General features: G+C 51.7%; 1 protein-coding gene across 13 annotated transcripts in view; it reads left to right on the forward strand.

Moving 5' to 3' along the window:
- Positions 1–26386, forward strand: part of DIP2A (DIP2 acetate--CoA ligase A) — a 113140-nt gene extending 86754 nt beyond the window's left edge. For 7 of the 13 annotated variants that reach the window (XM_081570277.1, XM_081570268.1, XM_081570269.1 and 4 more), the window contains 16 exons: positions 3396–3597; positions 4373–4482; positions 4608–4688; positions 7392–7515; positions 12001–12122; positions 12226–12337; positions 13443–13552; positions 13906–14036; positions 14831–14999; positions 15360–15530; positions 17278–17339; positions 18138–18195; positions 20416–20490; positions 20773–20947; positions 21427–21550; positions 24150–26386. In XM_081570277.1, the coding sequence (XP_081426403.1) occupies positions 3396–3597; positions 4373–4482; positions 4608–4688; positions 7392–7515; positions 12001–12122; positions 12226–12337; positions 13443–13552; positions 13906–14036; positions 14831–14999; positions 15360–15530; positions 17278–17339; positions 18138–18195; positions 20416–20490; positions 20773–20947; positions 21427–21550; positions 24150–24402 (2079 nt within the window). In that variant the 3' untranslated portion in view covers positions 24403–26386. Of the gene's footprint in view, positions 1–3395; positions 3598–4372; positions 4483–4607; positions 4689–7391; positions 7516–12000; positions 12123–12225; positions 12338–13442; positions 13553–13905; positions 14037–14830; positions 15000–15359; positions 15536–16538; positions 16569–17277; positions 17340–18137; positions 19253–20415; positions 20491–20772; positions 20948–21426; positions 21551–24149 lie in introns of those variants that run through there. The other 6 variants (XM_081570276.1, XM_081570267.1, XM_081570270.1 and 3 more) reach the window with 4 other exon arrangements.
- Positions 26387–27550: the final 1164 nt, after the last annotated feature.

Raw genomic sequence — 27550 nt, forward strand, 5'->3', positions numbered from 1 at the left:
AACTAAGCGTCATTTATACTTTGGCCCAGCCTCTTCATTCTTTCTAGAGCTATTTCTCCGCTCTTCTGCAGTAGCATATTGGATACCTTCTGACCTGGGGACTCTTCCAGTGTCATATCTTTTTGGGTTTTCACTCACATAAGAATATTGGAGTAGTTTGCCATTCTCTCCTCCTGTGGACCACATTTTCTCAGAACTCTCCATTCTGACCCATCTGTCTTGGGTGGCCCTGCATGGCATGGCTCATAGCTTCATTGAGTTATGCAAGCCCCTTTGCCACAACAAGGCTGTGATCCCTGAAGAGATATGTACCTCTCGGCCATCTGTATGTCTTGGTTTTTTTTTTTTAAGATTTGTTTTTTTATTTTTCATTTTTTGGCTGTGCAGTCTTCAATGCTGTGTGCATAGGCTTTCCCTAGTTTCACTGAGCAGGGGCTACTGTGTTGTTGCAGAACACAGGCTTCAGTAGTTGCAGCTCGCAGGCTCTAGAGAGCGGGCTTAGTAGTTGTGATGCATAGCCATAGTTGCCTCGTGACATGTGAGAGCTTCTTGGACCAGGGATTGAGCCCGTATCTCTTGCCTTCGTAGGCAGATTCTTGACCACTAAAGCAACAGGGAAGTCCCTTATGTCCTCTGTAGAAAAATGTCTGTTCAGGTCCTCTGCCCATTTTTTAATTGTATTATTATTATTATTATTTTCTACTGTTGAGTTGTATGAGTTCCTTCTATAGTTTGGATTTTAATCCTTATCAGATGTATTTTTACAGATCTCTTCTCCCATTTGATAGGTTCCTTTTGTTTTGTTGGTGGTTTCCTTTCCTATGCAGAAGCCTTTTAGTTTGACATGAGTCCACCTGTTTAGTTTTGCTCTTGTTGCCTTTGCTTTTGGTGTCAAATCCAAAAAAACCATCACCAAGACTAATATTAAGTTTACTGTAGCCTGTGTTTTATTCTAGTATTATCATTTCAGGTCTTATATTCAAGTCTTTAGTCTACTTTGGGTTAGTTTTGTGTGTGGCGTCCAGTTTTTCCAGTGCCGTTTATTGAAGGCACTCTCTCTTCCCGTTGTCTGTCGTCTCCTTTGTCGTAAAGAAGTAACAGTGTGAGTGTGAGATTATTCCTGGGCTCCCTTCTGCTCCGTTGATCCATGTTTTTTGTGCCAGGTCCACACTGTTTTGATTACTGCAGCTTTATGACATTTGGAGAAACTGGCGACCCACTCCAGTACTCTTGCCTGGAAAATCCCGTGGACAGAGGAGCCTGGTAGGCTGCAGTCCATGGGATCGCTAAGAGTCAGACACAACTGAGCGACTTCACTTTCACTTTTCACTTTCCTGCATTGGAGAAGGAAATGGCAACCCACTCCAGTGTTCTTGCCTGGAGAATCCCAGGGATGGAGGAGCCTGGTGGGCTGCCGTCTATGGGGTCGCACAGAGTCGGACACGACTGACGCGACTTAGCAGCAGTAGCAGCAGCATGACATTTGAAGTCAGGGAGCATGATACCTCTAACTTTGTACTTCTTTCTTAAGACTGCTTTGGCAACCCAGGGTCTTGTGGTTCTCTGCAAGTGTTAGGAGTCTTTATTCTAGTTTTGTGAAGAATGTCATGGGTATTTTTATAGCAATTGCGTTAAATCTGAAGATGACTTTGGGGTAGTATGGATTTTTTAACAATACTAATTCTTCCAATTCATAAACTCAGAATGTCTGTACATTTAGTTGTGTTTTTTTTCAGTTTCTTTCATCAGTCCCTCACAGTTTTAAGTATACGTGTGTCCCTCATCTCCTTGGTTAAATTTATTCCTGAGCATTTTAGTTCTTTCTGATGTAATTAAATATTTAGTCACTATTCAGATTTCCCAGATTACCTAATGTTCAATATGTTTGTTAAACTCAGGATCGAAATAAGGTAAAAATTGCACTTGGTTGCTCCAGGTTTTTAAGTCTTCTTTAATCTGCAGACTCTTCCTTGTTTTATTTTTCTTGCAGTTTGCTTCTTGACAGGTCAGCCCAGTTCATCTCCCAGTGCGGGCTCTGACGATTGTGCCTTGTGGTCCCGTCACTGTACTCCTCTGTTTGCTGTGTCACTGGGTAGACCTTGAGGCCTGGTCAGACTCAGGCTCGATTTGCTGACCAGGGGCCTCATGGGAGGTGGATATTCTGTCCACTGGCTTGGTAGGGCTTCAAGGGAGGGGAGGCGTTTCAATTCAGTCATTCCTTGCTCATTGATAATGCAGCTGCTTTGAAAGTGTCTTCTACAAAGAGTGCTGTGTCCTCTGAAGTCACCAGGGGACCTGGAGGGAAGGAAGGTTGTGCAGAAAAGTGAGATCCAGGGTTGATTTCTGGATCCTGCACTGGCGTCCTGGAGTAGCTCTGGTTTTTGTCTCCCTGTGAACTAATGGCTGTAGTGACTATATTTATATGTCAGTGGGAGTCTCTCTGGACTGGCTCCTGAGTCCTCTTGACACACCTCTGGGTTCTGAGGAGTCACATGGAGAGCAGGAAGCTGGATGCCAGGGGTTAGGGGGGCATCTCATGTCCCAGACCCGGCATGACAGGGACCCTTGGGGCCCTGCTGCCTCCAAGAAGTGGACTTGGGACCACAGTCTGGGCAGTGGACAGAGTAGGAAACGAACAGAGCATTTCCTCTGCCTGTGAGATCACCCACACCGTGAGTTTATGCTGCTGGTTCCAACTCAGGTTTAAGGTCTTGGAGTTTCCTTGACTCTCTGACCTTTCTCCATGATGAAAAGTTGCAATGATGATGACTCCAGCAGAAGTAATCATGTCCTGACACCATGCTGCACACACTGCAGCCTCCATGCAATTCTCAAGTATGAGGTTTCGAGCACAACTTAGGATGTTTTTTCAATTCTTTTTGCCAATAGGGTATATCCCTCTAGGATGGAATCAGTCAGATTGCTGTGTTAAAAGTCACTTTAAATAGATTCTGTCTGAGGGGTGTGCCAACCTGATCCACTTTGGTTGAGTTCATTTGTTCTATTTTATTGTCAGTTGTTAGGGATTGGTTTTTAAGTTTTAAGTTTTTTGGACATAAAATATTTACATGGTTCCAACTCTGAAAGCAAAGTGTATTCAGAGGAGCCTGGCTTCTGTCCTCTGTCCACGCTTCTCCCACAGGAAGTCAGTGTCTGCTTTGATGGCTTTTTCTAATGTGAGTAGTTACAGATTTATGTTGGAATGTGCACATGCACATGTGTGTGTAAATGGTAGGAAATGCACACTTGTCTCACCGTGTTTCTCTTAACAAAACACCCCAGAGGTCACTGTCTGCTTGACCTTTGAGTTTGGGTGTTCTGGCCCTCCTGTAACTCCCAGCCTGGAGTTGGTCGCATGTGCTCAAGTGCAGGCCCCTGTCTCATGCTCCCTCCAGGCCATCGACAGCATCCACCAGGTGGGCGTGTACTGTCTGGCCCTGGTTCCTGCCAACACCTTGCCCAAGGCTCCTCTCGGTGGGATTCACGTTTCTGAAACCAAGCAGCGCTTCCTGGAGGGGATGCTGCACCCATGTAATGTGTTGATGTGCCCTCACACATGTGTTACCAACCTTCCCAAGCCTCGGCAGAAGCAGCCAGGTTAGTGCATGTCCCAGCATGTCTACTGTGCCTGTAGACAGCGGCAGCCACGCTTGTGTTTAAGGGTGCAGGCCTGTTGATCCCTCTGTCTCTGGGGTTGGAGCTGAGAGCCAGAGTGAACAGCACAGCAGGTCAGTCCCCGCCTCCTGCCCCCTGGAAGGAGCACATCCCCTCTCCCCAGGGTGGGGGGCCTACCTGGCACTGGCTGTAGCCTGGCGTCCGGGCTGTGGAGGCTGCACGGTGGCCCCAGGGGCAGAAATGATGCCCAAGAGCAGACCTGGAGCGTGGAATCTGAAGAGCTGTGGGGCGGCCACCACAGCCAGCCATGGGGGCCAAGGGCACTGTGCGTGCTGCTGCTCAGCACTACGGTTGCCACAGCAGCCAGGCAGCGCCTGGGAGCCCAGCAGATGGTCAGCATCACTTCCCTGCTGGAACTGTCATGTGTGCCCCATTCCTTTGGTGATGTAAGTCTTAAGTAAATGCTAATAACTTTTGTTGATTATTAAATATATAAAATACCATTAAGTGAAGCACATTTAATCAGTGAAACAATGAAATGTACTACAAGTTTAGCTGTGGCTAAGGTCAGGGTATATGCCCGGTGCTGAATGTGTTAATCGGGTTCACGTCTGAGTGCGAGGTTCTCTCTGTCACTCAGCATGACCCTCCTACCTGGTTCCTGACCCTGTATTGTAGTGAAGAGTGAGTTGCCTGCCCATTCAGAAGGTTACCTGTCAGAGTCATTGCTTCTCACTCAGGTCCCCTCATGTTCCAGAGGTTGGACCTGCCTCCATGATTGTTGGGAACCTGGTCGCCGGGAAGAGAATCGCTCAGGCCTCAGGGAGGGAGCTGTCTCACCTGGAGGACAGTGACCAGGCAAGGAAGGTAAGGGGGGGTGGAGGGTGCCCGGGAAGCCACCAGGCCTGACCCTTCCCCCACCCAGGGGTGGGGGTTGGTGAAGAGGTGCCTGGGGTGGCACCAGGCCTGACCCCTCCCTGCCCCTCCCGCAGTTCCTGTTCCTTCCCGATGTGCTGCAGTGGCGGGCCCACACCACCCCTGAACACCCGCTGTTCCTGCTGCTCAACGCCAAGGTGAGGCAGGCACTGCTCCTGTGGGCCGTGCTGCCCATGTGGGCGAGGGCCCATGTCACACTGCAGCCATGTGCTCAGGTCTCACTGGAGGACAGCGCTCCTTGACCTCCAGGCTCCCAGCTGGTGTCACGTTTGTTAGTCACTCAGTCATGTCCGACTATTTGTGAACCCATGGGCTGTAGCCCGCCAGGCTCTTCTGTCCATGGTATTCTCCCGGCAAGAATACTAGAGTGGGTTGCCGTTTCCTCCTCCAGGGGATCTTCCCGACTCAGGGGTTGAATCCAGGTCTCCTGCATTGCAGGCAGATTCTTTACTGTCTGAGCCACCAGGGACGTCGGGGTAGTGTCATTCTCTCCATGAAAACCTCAACTTCCACACAAGTCACAGTCACATTTCTGTGGATTTGTATTTAACGGAAATTCTCATTACCTTATATTTTGATTATGAGGAGTATGCTTGTAAATGGGGCTTCCCTGGTGGCTCAGATGGTAAAGAATCTGCCTGCAGTGCAGGAGACCTGGTTTCTATCCCTGGGTCAGGAAGATCCCCTGGAGGAGGAAATGGCTACCCACTCCAGAGGAGCATGGCGGGCTTCAGCCCATGGGGTCGCAAAGAGTTGGACACAACTGAGTAACTAACACTTTCACTTTTCACTTTGATGCATGTAAATTCTCCTAAGTAGAAGCAAATGTTTATTTTGTAGAAAGTAGTTTAGACTTTCTTCCTTTGTTTTTAGCTGTAACACAACAAATACTGCTTACAGCCCTAATCCTAGTAACTTTCAGTGGCTGTTACATGGTACCAGGAGCTTCTCAGGTATAAAGGAGAAACTGTAAGTTATGGGCCAGTAGACAAACTATGAAAACATGGAGAGGAACCATGACCACTCTGCATGACTCACTGTTAGATGTGTCCTGGCCGGGGAGGACGCGTGTGCTCTGATGTTTTAGCAGCACCAACCTGGTTCTCAGAACTGCTTGCTATTGGCCACTGTTTTCTTCATTCAAAAAATATTGATCAACATCTGCTACATATACAATGTTAAATAAGATTAAAAATCAAAGGCCCCTGTTCCCCAGATGCTGAAGCAAGTCTTCCTGCTAGAAAACCAGTGCTCAGGAGAGGTGCTGTCTTCTGCTCACATGTACCTGCAGACCTGACAGTGTTCTGGAGACGTTAGTTTATGATTGATTGAATTCTGAAGCCAATAAGTAGCATTGACCAAGATAAAGTCAGCTTGTGGGAGAACATTAAGATTGGTGCAGCCGGGGCTCTAAGGCAGGCGAGGCTGGGCGCTGGGTTTACCCTTGGTGTGTGCTGGGGGCCTGGACGTGAGCGTGAGGGTGTGATGGGGTCCACACTTCTGGGTGATTCCTATGGGTTGTAAGAGGGTGAGGATGGGAGCAGGGGGCCAGGGCCGTGGTCCAGGCACAAGCTAGCCATTCAGAGAAGAGGACGGGGGCTGTGGATGAGTGCGAGTTGTGGTTGGAGGCAGGCCTGCGGGACATGAGGGCGGCCTGGGTGCAGGCCAAGTGTCTGTGCAGACGGGGCGCTTCCCAGGAGGAGGGACCCCCGGTGGGAGTGTGCAGAGATGCCACCAGGCCGAGGGCCTGCCAGCAGTATTTACGATGGTCTTTAAAGCTGAGAGTGTGGGAGGGCCCTCCAGCTCCTTCCCAAAACCTTATAGATTTTTGCATTTCCTCCGGTTTGTCAGCCTTCTTAGGTTTGAATTGTCCTTAGGGCCTGAGGATGTGCTGGCCTTTGACCTGAGAGGAAGCCTGTACCTCTGCAGGTAGTGTCCCTGGCATGAGGTGGCCCCTGGCCTTGGGGACTGGCAGAGCTCTGGGCCTCCGGGCTCCAGCATGTGCCCGGCGTGGTGCTCTGAACCTTAGCTTGGGCGTGAGGAGTGAGTGATCCACCGTGCGAAGCCCACAGGCCTGTATGGTGGGGCCCTGGCCGAGGCATACTGAGAGTTTACATGCTCTGCTGGGCCATCCTGGAGGGTAGTGGTGGTTAGTTAGGCTGAATGGCACTGTGACTCTGCTAAGAAGGACCGAGAGCATGAGCTCAGATGGGTTGGCAGAGGGAGCGAGGGCTAGATTGGAGCTGGTCCCAGCCCAGCTGTCCTCTGCAGAGACCAGGTGTGGGGCAGCCCTACCAGCCACTCGTCCGCCCAGGCTCCCTGAAAGACCAGCCTGTGGTGACCCAGGGCTTGGAGCTGGTGGGTGGGGCGGCTGAACGCGCATCAGGGTTAAGTTCAGGGATGTTTGTTTACTGCTTATTATTAATTTACTTATGTGTGTTGATGTCCAGGAAAAGGGCTGCTTCTAGGGAGGGAGAGGATAGAATTGGGGGTGTATGTGGAGTGGTGATGATTTATTTTATAAAAGAGACATTGAAACAATGTGGCAGAATACTAGGTAATGAAAAACTGGATGGCTGCTTGTCACATTATTCTCTACAGTATTTTTATAGGTAAAGTACTTTATCATAATGGCCAAAAGGGCTTTTTTACTCACCAAGTCTGCCTGTGGTGGACGAGCAGTCTCTGAGGAGGCACAGAGGCCAAGGAGACAGCAGGCAGGGCTTGGGTGGCACCCGTCCTGGCTCCTGGCCACGGGTCTCAGATGCAGGCTGTGCATGGAGTGTCCACAGTTCCCCACCCCGTGCCCTGGCTCAGCGTGCCCACACTTGCTTTCCTAGGGCACAGTCACCAGCACTGCAACCTGCGTCCAGCTCCACAAAAAGGCCGAGCGAGTGGCCGCTGCTCTGATGGAGAAGGCGAGGCTGAGTGCCGGGGCCCATGTGGCCCTGGTCTACCCTCCAGGTAAGACCCATGGGCCCTGCCCCCTGCGCCCCCACCCTCCCCACCCTCTGTCCGCGTCTGCGCCGTGTGAGTACCCGCAGCTAGCTGTGAGTCCAGCCCCACCCGTCTCGCTGCAGCCTGCCTTCCTCTTGCTCTTCTCACCAAGCTGTTCTTTCCCTCCCTCCCCCCGCCCTGTTTTACTACCGAAAACAGATCGACCAGGTCAAATGATGGATCTTTGCCTTTCCCGTCCCAACCACCTGCTCCACTCTCCTAACCTCTCCACTCTCCTGACCTCCATGGTCATCATTCCTTCCGTTTCTTTATAGTTTGACCTCCCCCAGCAAGCATCTTTGTCATCACAGTACAGTCCAATCCTCTTCAGCTCTGATCCATTTTTAGCCTCCTGTAACCTGCAGGCTGCCCTTTTTCCATCTCTCCTTTGGTCCTGGCATCCCTGCTGTCTGGAGTGGCTTGTGTGTGCCGCGCGTCTGCTCCTGGCTCCCACGAGGAACTCCGTGTCAGACTCACTCCCCTTCAAGACCCTGAGTGCCCTTGGGCTGCCTCCTCCTTTTGTAGAATTAGCACATTGGCACCTATTGATGAGCTTGTCCCATGTTCATCAACTCCTCAGGGGTCACTAAATGGTGGTGTTTTAACTCTGTCCAGCCATAAAACTAAACAGACACTTCCCCTGATTAGGATCTGGTCACCCAATGGTAGACTTTGCTGTGAAAGGCAAGATGCTGCATCTTTCCTGCTGTCAGTGAAATGAGCTCTGTGCCCTGTTGAACTCCCGTGGAGGCTGCTCCTGAGCCCTCGGGTGTGACCTCCCGTCCTGACCTTGCCTCCTGCGTCTGCTGGAACCAGGTGCCTGGCCAGTTCTCCATGGAGCCTGGTGTTGGCAGCGCCAGTCTGGGCACTGGGAGCTCATCTTTCCTGGGCTGGCCACCGTCCATTAACCCTTTCTGGGATCAGAGTTCCAATCTGAAAATGAGAGTCATTGCTTCTCTCAGAGGCAGTGCCTCCTGAGCTCATGCTGTCCCACTCGTTCAGACTCAGGATTCAGACTCAGGATTACAGGTTTTCACTGAACCTCGTCTCCATGATGTCTGTCTCCTTTTGTACCGAGGGTCCTGGCTTCAGGCTGGGAGTCTGTAGAACTCACATGTGCCCGGACCACTCACATGCTTCATCCTATGTCACATGCAGGACCCCCAAATAATGGCAGTCATATATGACTGCCCCCCCACCCCATGTGAGTTTCCACACACGCTTCCTTTACCCACTTTCCCTGTAGCTGTGCTGTCTTACAGGGCAGTGGGGGGCGGGGGGGAACCTGTGAAGCTGGCCTCTCCTCACTCTCAGCCCACCAGGCCTGTGTTCAGGGCCTTCCAGCCATGCACACATCCGTCTTTCTGTTCCGTTGTCACTGTTGCATTATCTCTGACTAGTTTCTCAGGAAGGCTCGTGGGGACAGGGTCCCCTGAGCTCTGGCTTGTTGGTGACAATCTGTACACTTCGTGATGATAGTCGTCCCTGCTGGGCCTCAAACATGTCCATTTTCTCCTGGCTTCAAGCATCGGGTTGAACTATGATCTAATTTTCTTCCTCTGTGACTCACTTGCACTTTTGCTCTCAGTGGCAGAAGGACATTTTCCCTTCTTAAAGTCCGACGTGTGGTTGTGACGTTGTTAAAGGTCAGCGTTCCCACATGGAAGGCAGCTGCGCTCACCACCCTTCCTCCAGGCAAGGGCACACAATATGTAAAGTGTCTGTGAATACCAAGCTGCAAGCCTGCCTTCTAATCTCAGGGGAGTTCTCTAGAATCATAGCGTCTTCTCTCTGCCCTTGCTTGGATTTTATTGGTGTTCATTCTCCTTGCTGCTCCCATCGCCCCTGTGTTAGCTCTTCTCTGTCATTTTCCACGTTCTATGTGTCCCTTGTCTTGTTTGCTCTTGGGCTCCTTCTAGTTCTATCTCCATTTCTGAATTGTTTTTTAAAACAACTTCTAGTTCTTTCCTCATTTGTTTAAATTTCATTTCGGCCATTCTTTTATATCTTGTATCATTTTCTTATCTGCTGTCTTTGTTGGGACAGATGATGATTTACCTCTGGTTCTTTTTCTTGTACCTTGTGTGGGACTTGGCCACCATCAGGTAGCCTCCCTTCTCTGTCTCCTTCTCTGCCCTGCCATGGGCCATTCCAAGCTGGGCTGGGTTGCTGGTCCCAAGTCCTCAGCTGTTCTCTGATCAGACCCACAGGTGTGGGGATGAGACAACCTCCTCTGGGACCTCCTTGATCGGGATGGCCGTGCCCTCGGGGCTCCAGGGCCTCCCCCACTCCCTCCAGCCCCACCTGCAGCCTGACAGCCCATCCTTGCGGTCTGTCCTTGCAGCCACTCTGTTCCGCCTGCTGGGTGCTGCTCTGACTTTCCTGCTCCTCTGCCCTGTCCTCTACTGCCTTGTCTTGGGGTTTCAGTCCCGGCAGTTTTTCTCCTGTGTCTGGCGCCCAAGTGAGGGGCACTTGGAAGACCCTGCACTTGCAGTGGCAACCTGTCCTTCCCTGGGTCAGGAATCCCGGGTTTCTGCAAGTACTTCCGCAGGGTTATAGGTGATGATCACCACCCCCACCCCCCCTCCCCACTTTGTGTGTGTTGTTGTTTCACCTAGAAGCTTGTTGGTTCTAGCTCAGGAGTTTTACTAGGAAATGCCCGGCTCTGGGTCCTCTCTCACTTTCTTACCCACTTAAACCTCATCTCAGGAAAATGTTCTTTCCCATTACTGCCTTTTCTTCATCTTTTTCCTGCTTCTGGAATGCCTGAGTCCTGTTTTGGGGGCTGTTCTCTGAGACTCAGGTCTCCTGCATGATGGCTCCCTTCGTTTGTCCATGGCACCACTCCTGGGAACCGAGCCCTGCAGCGCCGTCTCCCTTCAGCGCGTCTGTTGGACATTACTTGCGCTGGGCACGTGCTCTGTGCTGGTACAGTCCCGGGGCCACTGTGGAGTGCTCCCTGCACAGAGCCTGCCTGGTTTCCTGACACGGATGCTGGGTGACATGGACGCTCCAGGACTCCCACTGGCATCACAGTCACTCCTGCTCGTTCCAGTTCCAGGAATGTGAGGTCATTTTTGTCCAGAACTGATCGCAGTTCCCATTCTTTTCTTATCCTTGGACTCTGCAGGGCACGCACCACTGACTGAGAGAAGGCGTGGGGACACACTGGCAGGCCAGGGGAGGGGGTGGGTGGACATGCTGAAGTGATAGGAGGAAAGGAGGAAAGCTGGATGAGGGCCTGATGCTGCTCTGGGCTTTGGGGCATTTTTGACACTATTCATAAAAAGTGATAGTGCATGGTGAAGGTCTGAATGTACATTTTAAAAACTTCATAGCAGGAGGAGAGTATAATAGACAGCTGGTGGGCAGACTACACCCTGCTCGAGGCGGGAGGGGGCAGGTGTTTGCAGGTGCACATAGGACCTGGTATGCATCTCCTGTGAGGGGTGTGTGACACTGGAGGAGCTGCAGGAAGTGGGGCACAGGCAGGGGAAAGCGCAAGCTGTATGAGCTCGAGGGTTTGAGCTGCTGGCAGTGCTTTCTGTGTGGCGCTTTGGGCAGAGTGGCCATGCTGGCATGAGGATGCTCGCACATGTCAGCCTGCCTGTCAGCTCATCTGTCCCCTGAGCTGCCCACAGGCACAGCTCCCTGGTAGGGGAGCTTGGGCCATAACAATGACCACACTGAGCGCTCCTAGCCTTGATGGAGCACTGGGGACTTGTAGTGTGGTGAAACCCACTGTCAAACATTGCGTATTTATTTTGACTCTGGCATCAAAACAGCCTGAGCCTGACGTCTTGTAGCCTAGTGATGCCAGGCAGGGCCTTGTCTCAGTTGAGGGCAGTGTCTTCAGGGCCTCTAGGGTGTGGGTACAGATGGTCTTAAGTCTGAATGAGGTCAAAATGGGAAAGTTGGGTTTTAAGTGTGGTTCGGTTCCCCCTAGTTTTAATTACGGAGAATTTTAAATACATAGAAGAGTTGAAGGAGCCGTGAGTGGTCCCACGCTGTGTTGAGAGATTGAGAGCAGGGCAGGGACATCCTGGCCCCTCCCTGGGGGTGTGGGCCTCGCCAGGGAAGGACTGGCCCCTACATTAGGGTGGAGATGCAAGGAGAAGGTGTGGCGTTTCTGGGGTGGGCAGCTCACCTTCAGAGTGTCCTGCCAGCCTTACCCACCCACCTACAGACTGCCCCGGAGGGCAGAACATGCTGCTTCGTGAGGCCTGGGGCTCTCGTCCACCACGGGCTCCTCTGGGCCGTGGCTGCACCCCACCTACCTCCTTGTCTCCCTGGGTCTGGGCCAGGAGCAACCTGTCCCTCCCTACAGAGCTGTTTGGGGTGTACCCTGTGGTGCAAGAGGGTGGTTTTGTTCACACACAGTAGATGGACCCACAGCCTGGACATTTGGGGCTGCCTTTGGCCCGCTGACACCCTCTGATCGTGTCTCCCCAGGGGTGGACCTCATTGCTGCCTTCTATGGCTGCCTGTACTGTGGCTGTGTGCCCGTCACCGTGCGGCCCCCACACCCCCAGAACCTCGCCACCACACTTCCTACCGTCAAGATGATTGTGGAGGTAGGTGGGCACTGCGGCTGGCAGGACGGACCTGACCATGGGCCTGAGAGCAGTTTGCTCCCAGGCACTGTCTCAGGTGTGCCCTCAACCCTGTGTCCTGCAGGTCAGCAAGTCTGTGTGCGTGCTCACCACGCAGGCCATCATGCGGCTGCTCAGGTCCAAAGAGGCAGCAGCCACCGTGGACGCCAGGACCTGGCCGACCATTCTGGACACAGGTGTGTGTGCTGCCCCTAGGATCAGCCCTCTCCTTCCTGTGTTGTAGGGATTGCATTGTCACCACCCAAACACAGAAGTTGTGTGAGGGAGCTTGAGTAGGTGGTGAGAGGAGCCTGGCCAGCGGGACACCGGCAGCCTGTCCAGCACCTTGAGCCTGAAGCGGGTGCCCAGAGCAGAGGGTGCCAGCGGAGAGCAGAAGTCCTTCTGAGGCCTTGTGCCCGCAGACAGACGCCTCCTGCTGCACTCAGGGCCCACACAGCAGTCGGCAGTTGCGGGAACCAGACAGTTCCCACAGTGCGTACCCCTCCCGGGCCCCCAGGAGAGTCATGTAAGCCCTCTGTCTGGCCCTGCTGGGTCAGCCTGAGGGCTGAGAGGGTCCCAGCCCCTCCCCGTCAGGACACCCCCAACCAGAAGCTCTCTGCAGGCTCTGTGGGGAATTCAGGGTACACGGCCACACAGGTGCCCACTGGTGAACGGACAGGGTCCCTCCTTCCCCGTCGCACCTGTGGGTGTGGCTGCCTGTCCTTACCACCAGGGCACTGCCCACGAGAGGAGGTTTAGGACCGTGTGTCCGTGACCACCTTCTTGATACCTCTGCAGGCCTTGGGAGCTGGCCCAGGCAGCTGGTGGAAGGGGGCGGGGGTGGGCTCGGGGCGAACGGGCTTGAAGGAGTCCTGTTGCTTCACTCACTCCCTGCCCTGCCTTGCCTGTGCCCACTTGTGTGCAGTCAGCACTGTGCCCCGTGGTCCTGAAGGAGTGCGATGAAGCACCCACAGCTCTAGGCCCGTCCTCAGTACTTACTGTGTGCAGAGATGGCAATGAGCCTGGCTTATCACAGGCTCCGGGACCCAGCCAAGTCTCTGCTCCTCCAAGCTCCCGGGGGCTCTCACGGCCTGCCTTCTCCCATCTGTGTCCACCACACCCACTGTCAGCCGCTACACACTCAGTGTGGTTAGCGAGGGTCCTCTCCACGTTGCCTTCCCCACGTGCACATGCAGCCTGACCTCTGCTCTGAGCTCCCTGCTCCGCAGGTACAGTCCTGTCTCCCCTTTACCTGCGAGCACTGAAGCGGCATCCATACCACCTGTATCTCCTGGTCCACAGATGACATGCCCAAGAAGAAGGTGGCCAGCATCTTCAGGCCCCCGTCCCCTGATGTGCTTGCGTACTTGGACTTCAGCGTGTCAACGACAGGGATCCTAGCGGGTGTGAAGGTGGGTCCTCTGGCTGGAGCCCCCGTCTGCTTCATCCCTGACACAGAGGGTGCTGATGCGGGTCTGTGCAGGCCCTTCTTCCTCCCAGAGCTGGAAGTAGCAGTTTTGCTCCTTAAAGCTTGTGTTAAATATCAGTAAACCCCAAAATTAGGTTAGCCTGAAGAGTAATGGATGTCTTGATGTTTTATGGTGATACCTAAAGTTTCTGATTCATGACTCTGGCCAGGTGGCTTGGATGAGTCTGTTACCAAAAGCTCTGTTAAAATTCTTTATCGCCCTGAAGTCTCGCCTAGAAGGTTTTTAGTGTGCATTCCTGGGGATTTTTTGGTGTATGTGGGATTTTGCTCCTTCAGATGTCGCACGCGGCCACCAGTGCCCTGTGCCGCTCCATCAAGCTGCAGTGTGAGCTGTACCCCTCCAGACAGATCGCCATCTGCCTCGACCCCTACTGCGGCCTCGGCTTCGCCCTGTGGTGTCTGTGCAGGTGGGTGGAGAGGGAGTGTGCAGGTGAGTGGAAGGTGGGTGTGAGGGTGGGTGGAGGGTGGGTGTGCAGGTGGGTGGAGGGTGGGTTTGCAAGTGAGTGGAGGGTGAGTGTGCAGGTGAGTGGAGGGTGAGTGTCGGGTAGAGAGTGGGTGTGCGGGTGAGTGGAAGGTGGGTGTGCGGGTGGGTGGAGGGGGGGTGTACAAGTGGGTGGAGGGGGTGTGCAAGTGAGTGGAGGGTGAGTGTGCAGGTGAGTGGAAGGTGGGTGTGCAAGTGAGTGGAGGGTGGGTGTTGGGTAGAGGGTGGGTGTGCAGGTGAGTGGAGGGTGAGTGTACAGGGGGGTGGACCGTGGGTGTGCAGGTACAGCTCCACTCATTCCTCCTTACCACCTGCTAGCTGAATTACTTCTCTAAAGTCCCACCCCCACCCATCTCTAAGATCCATTGTTAAGGGTCCAGGAAGCAGAGGATACACGTGTGAGTGGTTGGTGTGTGTGAGTGTGCCAGTGGCTGGAGTGTGGGTCTGAAATTGAGTTAAAGAGTAAAAGTGCATTTTTATTAAATGCACACTCTGTGTTAATACCAATTCCATCCAGGACAGGGAAGTAGGGACCCATCTTCATGAGTAGAACCCAGCCCTGCCCACAGCGGGTCCCTCACAGTGACCCCGGTGGGGGGACCTGCGTACCACATTTTCCACCAAAAGCCCAACTCAACCAGAGCAGAAAGGGCGGACTCTGGAAGGGCAGATCCTTGTGGGGCGAGGTGTAGTGCTGACACCTCCCTGTCGTTGTCGCAGCGTCTACTCTGGACACCAGTCGGTGCTGGTGCCCCCGTCAGAGCTGGAGACTAATGTGTCCCTGTGGCTGTGGGCCGTCAGCCAGTACAAGGCGCGCGTCACCTTCTGCTCCTACTCGGTGATGGAGATGTGTGCCCGGGGCCTGGGGGCGCAGACGGCGGCACTCAGAGTGAGTGAGGTGGGGCCTGGAGAGACCCCAGGGACAGTTCCAGTGGGAAGAGGGGCCTGGAAACATAAAAGCCTCCCTGGGGGCCCTGCCCCATGCTGTGAGCTCCACCCCCCCCACATACCAGTGGAGCACCCCACACCGGCCCCTCACTTCTTCTGGGAGGAGATGAGGGGTGGGTCCGACCCTGGCTCTGAGTGTCTTGAGGGGTCTCTGAGGCCTCGTGGTCCCCAAGGCCTGGCGCTGGAGTGTGGCGGCGGAGGATGGGTGTGGGGCGCTGGGGCACAGAACCCGGGGGTGGGGCTCCGGGCGGTTTGGCCCTTGTGCACAGACGGAGGCATGGCATGCGCGCTCCTCCTGCAGATGAAGGGCGTGAACCTGTCGTGTGTGCGCACCTGCATGGTGGTAGCTGAGGAGCGGCCCAGAATCGGGCTCACACAATCCTTCTCCAAGCTGTTCAGAGACCTGGGCCTACCCGCGCGCGCCGTGAGCACCACGTTCGGCTGCCGGGTCAACGTGGCCATCTGCCTCCAGGTAAGGTGGCCGGGCTTCCTCTGGGTGCCTGCGCACATACTGCGCTGCCCCTTCCTTTGGTCCCTTCTGGCCTCCAGCCTTTTGCATTTTCAAAATATGGCTTTGAGAACTGAGCATTTTCCTTTAAAAGAGATTCTGTTCTTGATGAACACAGGCTTATTTGGAAAAAGCACAAGTTGTTTTTGAACAGTGACCATTACCAAGAGGAATTTGTAAGCTGGATACAGTATGAAACTAATATTCTAGAGCAAGATTAAATTTATTGTTTTGTAAGACATCTGGCAATTTTAAATGGAAACATTAATGAATGTGATAATTTATATTGCCCTAAATTCATTCTTGAAACACGGAGGTATTTTACTTTTTAAAAGGAAACAAAGTTTCAGAACAGCTCACTGTAGCAGTGTTGTTCTGCTTCTTCAGGGGTCTGGGGCTCTTTTTCAGGTTTCTGGCTGGTAGCTCAATCTCACTTCTTTCTAAAATGCATTGCATGCACCTGTTCCCACATTCAGGGTTGTTGGGAGGAAAGGCCTCAGGAGAACCACAGGCCCTCCTCCCCCAGCCCCTGTCCTGATCAGTGCCCGCCAGGCGCAGGGCGCGTCTGGACTGAGGAGCTCAGCGTCCCGTTGTCCAGGTGTTCCTGTGACATCCTCTCCACAGGATAGATGGTTGACCGTCCAGGTCTCGCTTGGACCCTTACTGAGTGGCAGGAGGAGGTGGGTGGGTGCCTCGGAAGATCCCTCCTGATGTCGATGGTGTGACTGCACCCCGACTGGTGGCGTGGGGTTGGTGGCTATAAGCGCAGCCCTTCTGTCTGCTCAGTCTGGGAGCCGAGTCCTCCTTCCCGGAAACGTCAGCAGGAGCCTAGCTGTTGCTCTGCACACTTCAAGATGCAGTGATGCATTTTACTCTCTCTCAGCTCTTTCCTCACGTGCCTGTGCTCTCTGTTTGTTTTCCTGTGGCGTCTCTTCCCTGTCTCGCTCTGCTGGCCTCCTTTGTGTCTGTCAGCCCAACAGACTGGGAAAGCTGGCTGAGCAGGTATGACCTTGACCTTGACCTCGAGGTGCCTCTGGGCTTCTGTGAGTTCATGTGGCCTCTCGTGGTCTCGCTGCTTTGTAAAAATGAATTTAAGAGCAGAGTATTTTCAGAAGTATTTAGCATTCACAGTCTGCTGCCTCTGGAGGAAGAGCCATCTTCATTCCAGGGCAGACGTTGGTGGCATTGTCTGGGATCGCCCGAGAATGGTGTTGGGGCAGAGTGTCTGTGTATTTTGATGTTCAATGTCTAATAGAAGGGACGTGCTGTCCTCTGTCAGGGCCAACATCAGGTGTCTGGTGAGAGGAGCGGAGTGGGAACGTTATTGAACATCCTGCTGAGGCCTCGCCCCTGGAGGGGCCTCGCTGTGCTCAGCCCTCAGGAGAATTAGGTCCAAGCAAGCACGGCTCAGGGAGATGCCCCCAAACCCACAGTGGTGTTTTCTCAGGGACCAGTGGGAATGGAAGCCATCAGGACTGAAATGTGAGATTGTTTGACTTGATCTCTCCCTTCAGTGCTGGGGGAGGTTTCCCGCCATGTCAGCAAGTCTTGTAGGTGTTTGGAGGAAGGCAGACACCTGCTGGGGCAGAGCAGTTGCCTTCCCGCCCCCACCCCACCCCCTGGCTGGGAGGAGCTGTGCCTGTGAGCATGCCACACCCCTGGAAACGATGGGCGTGAGGTTTGAGTGGATACTCCTCTGTTCCCCTTGCAGGGCACAGCTGGCCCAGACCCCACAACTGTCTATGTGGACATGAGGGCACTGCGCCATGACAGGTAACAGCCCCCAGCCCCCTTCAGCCTGGGCCTCCCCTGCTCACCCTGTCTTTCCTTTTTAAAAAAAGTTATTTTGTTTATTTATTTATTGGCTGCACTGGGTCTTCACTGCAGTGCTCAGGCTTCTCATTGCGGTGGCTTCTCTAGTTGCAGGGCACAGGCTCTAGGTGCTTGGGCTCGGTAGTTGTGGCACATGGGCTTAGTTGCCCCTCTGCATGTGGGATCTTTCCGAACCAGGGGTTGAACCCATGGCCCCTGCGTGGGCAGGAGGATTCTTAACCGCTGGACCGCAGGGAAGTTTCACCATGTCCTCCTTTAATCCGTCATTCCCACGACCAGGAGGGGAATGACCTTCCAAGAGTGACTGAGCATTTGACATTTGGATTTTTATGGGTAAAAAACAAGAAGACCCGTCTCTAGGCAAGATGTAGGCATCCTGTCAGCAGATGTGTCCTGGGGGCTGCAGTGTGTGCCTCCAGGTTTCGGTCCCTCCCACCTTTACAGCCAGATGCTAGTTCTGACCCTCATATTCAGCTTGGGGTAAACCATGGTGGAGCTTCCTGGAGGGCGAGGCCAGGTGGCCAGGGGCTCCTGTCCTGAGCGCTGCTGGTTGAGCCAGGCACCTGAAGTCGCTGTCCCAAGGTCACAGCAAGGTCATGATCAAAGGCTAAAGGCTTGGCTGTTGTCAAGGGACTGGCCGTCACAGTGCTAATCAATTCTGAGTACCTTATGAGTTGCCTTTTTTAGATATTGTTGTCTGTGTAGTCAATTTTATTTGTTTCCCTTGTTCATTTGTAGGGTACGTCTGGTGGAACGGGGTTCTCCGCACAGTCTGCCATTGACTGAGTCCGGAAAGGTAGTGGAGTGGGGCTTGGCTTCCAGCTTATGTCCCCTGAGGTCCGGCTGCCCTCAGCTCCTTGCACACACACATACACACACACTCAGATACACACATGTACTCACAGATACACACACACACATACACACTCACACACACACACAGACACACACATACACACACATACATACATACACACTCTCTCTCACACAGACACACAGATGTACTCACACATACATACACACACTCTCTCTCACAGACACACATGCTCACACAGACACACACATGTACTCACAGACACACACATACACACACACTCACACACACACTCACATAGACACACATGTACTCACAGACACATACATACATATATACTCGTGCACACACACACACATACTCACATGCATTCACAATCACACATACATAGGCACACACGCTCACACACACTTACACATACTCACATATAGACACACACATACACAGACACATACAAACACATGCACAGTCACATACACTCACACACCCATACACTCACACACATACACACACGTACATGCACACACACTCTCACACACTCTCTACGTCTTTCTGTCCACATCTGAGCTCCAGCCCGGAGGGAGGTCCTCAGATGCAGGCCTGCAGGAACTGCACTGCTGGGTCTTGAGGCCCTGGTGCCTTTGTGCAGCCTGGAGCAGCCCACCAGGGCCTGGAAGAGCTTCTCCCCTGGCTCAGGTGACAGCCAGGCAGTATCCCCAGTTGCAGTTCCCCATTAAAGCAGTCTACGCCTGCTTCGACCCCAGGAGCTGGCTCAGGGGCTTAGGTGGTGGGGCTATGAGACCACCTAAGGGCACCCAGGGAAAAACTGTGGGCCACCATGAGGGCTCAGCAGACATAGACCCAGGAGAACAGGCATCTTCAGAACCAGGGGAGGTTCGGCGGAAGGAAGAAGGCTCCCAGGAATGGTCAGGCAGGGTGAAGGGGGAAGGACTTGAGGGGGTGCACGGCAGAGCAGAGCCAGCATAGCCCCCAGCCCTGCTCACACCCGCTGTGCACATGCCTGACTCTCAGGAGGCAGGGCCATGCCCAGAGAGGGACAGGGCAGCGGGGGCAGCGCTGATGAGCCTGGGTAAGTGTGGGGGAGGAGCTAGTAGAGGCTGTGCACCCGCTGAGGGCGGCCCCAGAGGAGGAACAGAGATGTGGGGAGCAGGCTCAGCCAGTGTGAAGGTCCTGGGGCCACAGAGAGGCCAGTGTGGCTGGAGCTTCATGGAGTGGAGGAGAGGAGGGAGAGTGTGGGTGTCGGAGGGAGGGGCTGGGGGCTGGAGATGGTCCCGGGCTCCCCCATCCTTCCCTGGGTGCACAGACATGTCCCACTGCAATCTGCATTGTCCTTTCTGTAAACGTGGTGTTTTTTCTCAAAACAGTTCTTAATTCTTTCTGGTACATTTTAATTTCCTATCACATGTGTCTCTGCACTCAGTTTTGGTGGACTTCCTCCCCGTATTTCTGTTACAATAACTTGGGCCTGATGGACTGCACTTCTGGGAAGAGCTCTGGGTCCTCAGGGTCCAGGTTGGTAACACGGGGAGAGGTCAGAGGCTCAGCAGCATCCAGTGGGCGACAGAGCCCGACCAGCCTTCCATGACCCCTCGAGTCTCCCCCACCTGCTGGAAATCTCCACTATCATCTCCTGTTTTACACCTAGGGAAACTAAGGACATAGAATAGGTATCCAGAAGCAGCCAGGTGGTCAGTCCCAGGTCCAGTGGGACCCCCCAGGCCCCGGGTGGGGGTGCTGGACATGAAGCACCCTCCCCCAGCCTTCTCCACAGCCTCTGGTGGGCATGGAGCCCCAAATCTGGGGGCAGGAATGCCCCTTGGTGGCCAGGTTTCCTTCCAGAAGCGGAGACTCTGGGGCTGGGTGGGGATGCAGCCAAGCTGTGTTTGGATTCCCTGCCCTCAAGAGCCCCAACAGGGGCCTCAGGGAAAGATCCCCTCCTCCCCTCTCAACATCCAGAAGAGAGTTCATTCTCAGGAGCTGGGTGATTTTGGTAAGATTCACTGTTATTTTTATTTATTAAAATGTCTTATTTCTGTTAAAATTCAGTCAGATTTAGTCGGCCTCTGAATCTGGTCACGCCCGTCTGTGAGTCACTTTAGGTCAGCTTCGAAGGGCGTTGTTTTTGCCGCTCTTGCGTCAGGAGGGCCACACTCCCTCTGACGGGCATGCTTCTCCTTCCAGATTCTCCCTGGAGTGAAGGTCATCATCGCCCACACGGAGACCAGAGGGCCCCTGGGAGACTCGCACCTGGGGGAGGTGAGGACGGGGACCCCACTTCTCGCTGGCCCCGGGGTGTGCATGCAGGTTGCTCCCAGTTCTTTCTTTGCAATGAACTGTGTACATTGCAGTCCTGCAACTGTCACTCCAGGGTCCTAGGAGGGGAACAGTTTGTTTGAAGGAGAGAAGTCTTTGCTCTCTGGGCCTTTGTCGTGACTTAGTTCAAGTCCCTTACCCGCACCCTACTGTGTGCTGCCGTGTCTTGGGACACACGGTGCCTGGCACTTGTGATGACCAACCCCCTTGTGCTCTGGGCCCCAGATCTGGGTGAGCAGCCCCCACAATGCCACCGGGTACTACACAGTCTACGGGGAAGAAGGGCTCCATGCTGACCACTTCAGTGCCCGGCTGAGTTTCGGAGACACCCAGACCGTTTGGGCGAGGACTGGCTTCCTGGGCTTCCTTCGAAGGACAGAGCTCACCGACGCCAGCGGAGGTGAGGGGTCCTATGCAGTGCTCGCCCCCAGTCCTGGGGCCACCACAGCCAGGAGCCCATACAGGCAGTGTCTTGGGACCTCCTGCCAACTCACCTCACCCCTTCCTAGGAGCTGGCTTCTTTAGGTGCTCTGATACGGTTTCTCTGAAAATTGCTCCTTTTCCTTCACTGTTCCTGGATCCTGGCCTCTCCTGAGGGTTTGGGGGTGCTGGAGGAGGCTGTTGGGCCCCCCAGGCAGAGCCATGGGCATGTCTCACCAGCCATGTATCAGGGCCTCCCCATACATACCCCCAAGGTCATGGAGTCCACGGCCACAGCAGGCTGGCCAGATGCAGTCAGAACTTTGGGAGCCCCTGTAGCTGCTGCCTTGTCTCCGAGATAGCAGAAGTTGTTGTTTTGTACTCTTCACACTTGGGTGCGCACGGCAGGAGGCTTCAGCACGGGAGCCATGCTGAGGTGGTGAACTGTGCCATCTGCAGAGCGACATGATGCGCTGTACGTGGTGGGGTCTCTGGACGAGACGCTGGAGCTGAGGGGCATGCGCTACCACCCCATCGACATCGAGACGTCCGTGATCCGTGCACACAGGAGCATCGCTGAGTGGTGAGGGCCCAGGGGACCAGCTGGCAGCTCTCCTGCAGTCGTGCACGTGTGGGAAGCCACCTGCTCTCCAGGAGCAGACCCCAGACACACTGTGAATCATGCACCAGAGACCCCTTGTTTGGGTTTGCTTGGTTTCTCCTTTTCTCTTAATCAGTCTTAAACTAAGAGTCTGTCCCCAAATGCACAGGCAAAATGTGAGTGCCCCACAGTTACTCTGAAATGCCTCTGTGTTTACATGGATTTCCTAATTTAAATGATCAAGACGCATGATTTCCTTACTTTGTAGGGAGGTTGCATTGGGAAAAGTACAGTTTTCAATATCAAATAATACTCTTGATTCTTGTTGTTGTTCAGTTGCTAGGTTGTATCCAACTGTTTGGGCCCCCTGGACTGCAGCATGCCAGGCTTCTCTGTCCTCCATTATCTCCTAGAGTTTGCTCACACTCATGTCCATTGAGTCGGTGATGCCATCCAACCATCTTGTCCTCTGTAGTCCCCTTCTCCTGCCCTCATTCTTTCCCAGCATCAGGGTCTATTTTCATTGAGTGAGCTCTTCTCATCACGTGGCCAAAATATTGGAGTTTCAGCTTCAGCATCAATCCTTCCAGTTGAAACCGGTTCTGATGTGATGTAGCTGCGGAGTGTAGGCTGTACTTGAGCTCACAGCTCTTGTGAGGAGAAAAATTCCCTTACCGAGCCAGGCAGATAATAGAGACCACTTGATGCTTGCAATGAGGAAATAGAATTTATTGAAAAGGAGCAGAGAAGACTTCCGACATAGACATCAGAAGGGGGTAGAGAGAGTACCCACATTGTTAACTTGAGCAGAAAATTATACACGTTTCAATTGGCTGCTAAGAATAGGTAAAAAGAATATCTCAGAATTGTAAAAGTTCCACCAGACCCTTTCCCAAGGCATCCTGAGAAAACTTCAGTATGAGATCAGCCAGAAGGAACGAGTTCCTGTTGAGGAGGAAAGCATGCCTTTAAACAAGATATTGTTGCTATATGATTATTAACATGGTGCCCACCTGACTGCTAAGATAAAGAATTCGGACCTCATCCATGAGGGGCCTTGGACTACTTATCAACCTGCCTGAAGTTAACTATATCACAACGAGTATTTAGGGTTGATTTCCTTTAGGATTGACTGGTTTGATCTCCTTGCTGTTCAAGGGACTCTCAAGAGTCTTCTCCAGCACCATCAATTCTTTGGTGCTCAGCCTTCTTTATGGTCCAACTCTCACATCCATACATGACTACTGGAAAAACCATAGCTTTGACTATACAGACCTTTGTTGGTAAGGCAATGTCTCTGCTTTTTAATATGCTGTCTAGGTTTATCATAGCTTTTCTTCCAAGGAGCAAGTGTCTTTCAGTTTCATGGCTGCTATGATTTTGGAGCCCAAGAAAATACAGTCTGTTACTGTTTCCACTTTTCCCTCTTCTGTTTGCCATGAAATGATGGGACCAGACACCATGATCTTAGTTTTTTGAATATTGAGTTTTAAGCCAGCTTCTTCACTCTTCTCCTAACCCTAACCCATCTGGTTCCATCAGTTCATGGCAAATCAGAGGGGAAAAAATGGAAGCAGTAACAGATGCTTCCTCCTTTGAAGGAAAGCCGACAAAGGTCTGTATAGTCAGAGCTATGGTTTTTCCACCTGATGCAAAGAGCGACTCGTTAGAAAAGACCCCAATGCTGGGAAAGATTAAGGGCAGGAAGGAGAAGAGGGTGGCAGAGGATGAGATGGTTGGATGGCATCACCAACTCATTGGACATGAGTTTGAGCAAATGCTGGGAGATAGTGAAGGACAGGGAAGCCTGCTGTACTGCAGTGCAAGGGGTCACAAAGAGTTGGACACGACTTAGTGACTGAACAACAGCAACTGCATTCAGACTCCTTGGCTGACTATGAGGACTGCTCCATTTCTTCTAAGGGATTCTTGCCCACAGTAGTAGATACAATGGTCATCTGAATTAAATTCACCCATTCCCCTCCCTTTTAGTTTGCTGATTCCTATGGTGTCAATGTTCACTCTTGCCATCTCCTGCTTGACCACTTCCAATTTACCTTGATTCATGGACCTAACATTCCGAGTCTCTGTGCAATATTGTTCTTTCATCAGACATTACTTTCACCACCAGACACATCCACAACTGAGCGTCATTTCCACTTTGGCCCGCTGCTTTATTCTTTCTGGAGCTCTTAGTAATTGCCCTCTGCTCTTCCCCAGTAGCATATTAGACACCTTCTGACCTGGAGGGGCTTATCTTCTGGTGTCATATCTTTTTGCCTTTTCATACTGTCCCTAGGGTTCTCTAGGCAAGAATCCTCTTTAGAGGATTGGTCCTCCAGTGAATCATTTTTTGTCAGATTTGTCTTGATTCTTAGCAAGAACTTTAATTAGAATAGATATTCCAATAAAACACACTTAGCCAAACCTTTGAATTGTATCTGACTTGAGCAGAGGATGACATCAGTGAACCTACTTCAGTATGTTTCACTGGTCTTTGTCTGACATCATTTCCTGTGTGTCCTTGGCCCCTGAAGCCAGTGCCCAGCCTTGTGTGACACCATTCGCCTTCTCCCTGCAGTGCTGTGTTCACCTGGACCAACCTACTAGTGGTGGTGGTGGAGCTGGATGGGCTGGAGCAGGACGCGCTGGACCTGGTGGCCCTGGTGACAAACGTGGTGCTGGAGGAGCACCACCTGGTGGTGGGCGTGGTGGTCATCGTGGATCCAGGTGTCATCCCCATCAACTCCCGTGGGGAGAAGCAGCGTATGCACCTGCGTGATGGCTTCCTAGCCGACCAGCTGGACCCCATCTATGTGGCCTACAACATGTGAGCTCCCTCAGCCCCAGCCCAAGAGGGGCCTCTTGAGCCATCGGAGGGGCTGGAGTGTGTCTGCAGCCCCTGGGGAGAGGACCTCAAGCTCCTGAGCACTGGGCCCCACCCATGCGCTTACATACCCATCTCATTCTAGAAACCACTTCCTGAATTACTCAAAACCTTTTAATCATTTACAGAAACATGAATGTCAGTATTGCAACAGATGGTGTGACTGGGAAAGAAGCCTGGTGCAGGCACTGCAGGTGCTGTAGGCATAGTCCTCTGCTGTATTATGAGTTTGCACTTTTTTTAGGCTAAAAATACAGTTCTTGATTTAAAAAATTCAACTCTTTATACCATTTCAAATGACAAGGTCATACTTAGAATTTATGCCAGAAGAAATTTGAGGCCCAAGGACAGCTGCTTCAGTCCTGTACTTAGAATTTATGCCAGAAGGAATTTGAGGCCCAAGGACAGCTGCTTCAGTTCTGATTCACAGGGAAGAGCAAACTACAGAAAGGCTGGTGGGCAGGGCATGATCCTGGCATGGCCCCCTCCTCCCCACCCCCGACCTGCTCTGGGCCCCAGACCAGGCTCACGCTCACACACTTCCTCTCTGAACATAGGTATGCCAGCTGCCTGCCTGTGTCGTCTCTAATGCTCGACAGGGTCCATCAGGTGAGCAGCTGTTTCAGAAAGATAAAAGAACGCTGAGTTTTAAACCTCTTTCTGAGTTTCTGACTTGTTGCTGTTCAGCTGAAGTGCTGGTTTTCATGACCACAGTATAGGATCTTCTCACTGTCCAAAAGTATACTGAGTTACTCTTTTTATTCCACATCAGCAGATGTGGACTCACTGGTGGGCTGAGGTTTACATGTGCAGTAGCACAGCCCAGGGCCTGGGAGAACTTGGCCAGTCACTGTAGCATCTTGAGTTGTGTGCCTGTAAAGTTTGGCCAAATCATGTTCACTTGTTTTATTCAAACTGGACTGAACTGAGTGATATAGTATTATAGTAAATCTAAATCAGAGAACATGAAATCCTTTAGATACTTCTAAGAATTTGAAGTGAAGCTCGAGTCTAAGACAGAGTATTTTTGTATCACTAATAAAAAATGTGTTACGAGTTGTCAGGGACTGCGGGTGAGAAAGTTGATGAATCACATGCTTCCTAGAAACAGCCAGGTTTTTCTGGAATTAGCCTGAATCAGTGCCTAACACAATTGTTAATTCTTTACCATTTAAAATTCTCCACCAAAAAGGCCTGGCTGGCTGGGCTGACTCTCACGTCTAACTCTTACTTGGCTACAAGTAGCTTGTGCTTAGTAGCTCTTGGTGTGCAGTGTGGTATGGAAGAGCATCCTGGAATTGAACAGTCCTTGTGCAATTATGTACATAATGTGTGTAACTTATTATTTGACATACAGAGGTTCTAGCAGTGGACTAATGGATATTCCTCATAACAGAATGGCCTGTAGGAGAGGAACCACCCAGCCCTTTATGTTGTCATTTTATAGCAACAGATATTGTAAAATTTTTGTATTGAAAGATAAGTGGCAGTAAGACATGTCTTGTAAATTAAGATTTTAAGAAGCATTAAAATGTTTTAAAATTACTCTCTGGGAATTCTGTATGTCAGAGAAAATTTTTATATCATTATGTTAATAAAAGTTATGGACTGTTTGTAATTCTGCCATTTGAAATGTGTGAAAAGGTTTTTAAAATTACCCCAAATAGCAGGTATTTTATTATGCGTTTTTCTTTCCTGAATATAGAAACATTTATGCTGCAGCATAAAAGCTACACAGCACATTAAAGTATAAAGAATAAAATTTAAATCTCCCATAATCCTACCTCTCATTAATGACAGTGTGTTAGTATTTGATGTAAATCCTTTCAAGGTTTTATTTTTTTCTTTAAAAACACTTTTACAAAATCAGGTCAGTCATGTACTTTTATAATCAGGTTTTGTACTTAATAAATTAGACTTTTAACCTGTTACATATATTCTACATGTTTTAACAACTGTGTCACACAGCGGGTGGGGGCCGCTTATCCTCACAGGCTCTGTCGGCATCATTCCAGCCCTGTTGCCATGAGCCTCCTCGTGGGTGCATGTTCATACGCACGGCCTGCCTGGGGCTCAGCTCTGCTGGGGGGAAGCTTTGGGCACTCCATCCTTGGAAGGGCACAGGGCAGAGTGGAGAGGCAGTTCCTGGAAACCTGAGAGCACTGGCAATAAAAAATGAGTCCCTGTCAGTCAAATAACTATCCTGTCTAGTGGTGCTGCGTATGTTTTCATGTGTTTGTGGTCATTTTACTTTCTCATTTGATGTGTTTTACTTGGCAGTTCTTATTGTGCACAAGGGTTTTTTTTTAATTGATTTGTAGGAGCCAGTTTATGTTAAGGATCAGAACCTCTGTATAATCCATACTTTTCCTACTGGGCCATTTGTATCTTGATTCTCTGTTTTTATTTTTAATTGAAGGATAATTGCTTTACAATATTGCATTGTTTGTTTTTTAAATGGACTAATTATTTTGTGGAAACTAAGGTTACTTGTGCTTAATTTCAGATTATGAATATAGCTGACTTGTTTCAGAGAGATTGTCCTGGGATGGTCAGCTCAACCCTATGGGGAACGACTCACCTCCTGTGTTTGCCTCTTCCTGCCAGAGTCTGCCCGAGTCAGACCCTCTCGCCAGGGCAAGCCTGAGAGCAAGTGTTGTTGGTGAATCGTGCACATGCTACTTGCTGGTGCGAAAAGAAGAGAGGAGCATTCTCTTTACCTGAGATCATGTTGCATAAGTTTTAGGTCTTGAGTTAAAGAAGAAACACTTTCTCTAAACTGGATGCAGTCACAGTGTAATAACACCGTGTATAGCATTTCTCCTCTTTTCTCTGATACTCATTTGGCTTCCCAGGAGGCACTAGTGGTAAAGAATATGCCTGCCAATGCAGAAGCCATAGGAGAAGTGGATTTGATCCCTGGGTCAGGAAGATCTCCTGGAGTAGGAAATGGCAGCCCACTCCAGTATTCTTGCCTGGAAGATCCCACGGACAGAGGAGCCTGGCTGGCTACAGTCCATAGGGTCGCAAAGAGTCGGACACAACTGAAACTACTTAGCACTCTTGATACTCAGTTTCAGTAATGAAGAATTCTT

Source organism: Giraffa tippelskirchi, chromosome 2 (assembly GCF_054371585.1).
Source record: "Giraffa tippelskirchi isolate mGirTip1 chromosome 2, T2T-mGirTip1v1.2.pri, whole genome shotgun sequence".
Classification (NCBI taxonomy): domain Eukaryota; kingdom Metazoa; phylum Chordata; class Mammalia; order Artiodactyla; family Giraffidae; genus Giraffa; species Giraffa tippelskirchi.